The following is a 1853-nucleotide window of genomic DNA, read 5'->3' on the forward strand; positions in this document are numbered from 1 at the left end:
CCCCCCCCCCCATAGAAGACCACGCAATTTATGCACAGCCCCAGAATTACAAACTATGGACATTTTTGTCTCGAAAATAACAAAAAAATAACCTTAGTGTTTTTAAGTCAACTTAAGAAGGCCTTAAATACATTTTTTTAGAGACATTAAAAGAACTGATGATCCATTCCTGGCTGAAAAATAGTAAATAATCATTGCCAAACTGAAAATTTTGCAAAATGATTTAACAACAATATTAAGTACCTGAACTCTGCAAAATAATTTAAAATCAGCAAAATTTATGACTTCAGTTTTTTCTTTGCCGTAGGACGCCCCAATCTTAAATAATTATGCGTTTAATATTCATAGGTATATTCTCCAATCATACCCAAACAGAATCAAACTGGAATACCTTAGGTCACTAGCAAAAAAGATTCCCACCTGGAAATAGTCTGTTGGTGGTGCTGGTGGTCTTTGTGGAGCCAAGACTTCTCTCTTTTGATTAGCCCAAGGTTTATTAGAGTAAATCTCAAGCATCAGAGGTACTTCATCTAGTGTAACATTGTATTCATTTACGTGGAGAGTTGTTGATTTTTCAGTGCGAATAATTGCTATTTGAATAGAGATTCCAGTATTGACATCTAAAACAATCAATAAATTTGATTAATATAGTTACAAAACTTGTCATTAGGTCATTCGTTTATATGTCGGGAGATTTATATAGAAAAAACACCTGGACATTCCACAGTAATATTCTGAATTTCATTTTCAGCATTAAATAAGTAGACAATTCGCGTGCCATTTGATATAAATAAGTGCATGAAGTTGTTTAGATTGTCATTAGCGTAAAGAATTAAGGAATTCTTGTCGTAAGTGCGGAGATTGATGAGGATATTTTCTTGCAACATGCTCTTCAAAAGCAACTTTTCATCATTATTCTCTGCTCCAAAGTAATTCTTTTTCAGAAAGGCAGCAGGTGATGTGAAAGTTAGAGCCTTGCTGTTTATATCTGGAAGTGGAAATCCAATTTTACGAAGTATAAAAATTATTTTGGATCAAATTAGGCTGGAATAAGTTCAATTAATAATTAGTAATATTCAACGACTCATAACTTACTAGTTTCACAATAGTTCCCTAAATGGGCCCATTTATTCTCGCATACACATTCAAAATTACTCCAGAGTTCTACACATTTGGCGTTATTTTTGCATTTGTTCGGTTGACAGGAAGGCTTGCAGTCTTTTATGATTTCGGATAAGTGAACAGACATGTAACTGTGAATATCTAATATTTCGCCGTTTACCACTAGTCCCCGGAAGCAGCCGATAAGACCTTGTCTGACAGAAGATGTTTTAAGTTGCTCTCTATTGGAAGATAAAAACAGGAATTTGTTTCTGTGGCTTTTAAATTATTTCAATAAATAGTAATAGGTCCTTACGCAGTAGCTCCACCGATGAACATGGACCCCTCAAAAGGTCCAAATTCCTCTTCCGGTAACAGGTCTACCATTTCTTGATCAGTATTGATCATAAATCTAACATGGTGGTCATTGTAATCAATCCAAATTTTCTGCCACTCGCCATTGTTAAGTTTTCTTCCACTTTTCACGTCAAGAACTCTTACTGCTCCCGTGTTTAGAGTAAAATTAAATGTTAGCCTATGGTCTGAGGCCAATGCTACCATGAAGGATGGGTAATTGCTCCTAATTGGAGGCTGATATAGAAGAATTGCATTTTCTCCAGTTGTTCGAAAACTAAAAGCTATATCACCTTTTCGCCAACCTGGAACCTCGATGTACGATTGCGAGGTTGTAAAAGTGACTACATATTTCTGAGTATCTGAAAGTGTATTCAAATTAATAACTGATTGAAGTT

The 1853-nt window shown here is 35.1% G+C and overlaps 1 protein-coding gene across 1 annotated transcript in view; it reads right to left on the reverse strand.

Moving 5' to 3' along the window:
• The window catches only part of LOC117174188, a 1286801-nt gene that overhangs the window by 287255 nt on the left and 997693 nt on the right, over positions 1–1853 (reverse strand). Inside the window, exons 19-22 of the mRNA XM_033363042.1 lie at positions 1418–1817; positions 1096–1343; positions 713–988; positions 421–620 (exon numbers count right to left, since the gene is read on the reverse strand). Coding sequence (XP_033218933.1) covers positions 421–620; positions 713–988; positions 1096–1343; positions 1418–1817 — 1124 coding nt within the window. The remainder of the gene's footprint in view (positions 1–420; positions 621–712; positions 989–1095; positions 1344–1417; positions 1818–1853) is intronic.

This window comes from Belonocnema kinseyi, chromosome 6, assembly GCF_010883055.1.
Source record: "Belonocnema kinseyi isolate 2016_QV_RU_SX_M_011 chromosome 6, B_treatae_v1, whole genome shotgun sequence".
Lineage (NCBI taxonomy): Eukaryota > Metazoa > Arthropoda > Insecta > Hymenoptera > Cynipidae > Belonocnema > Belonocnema kinseyi.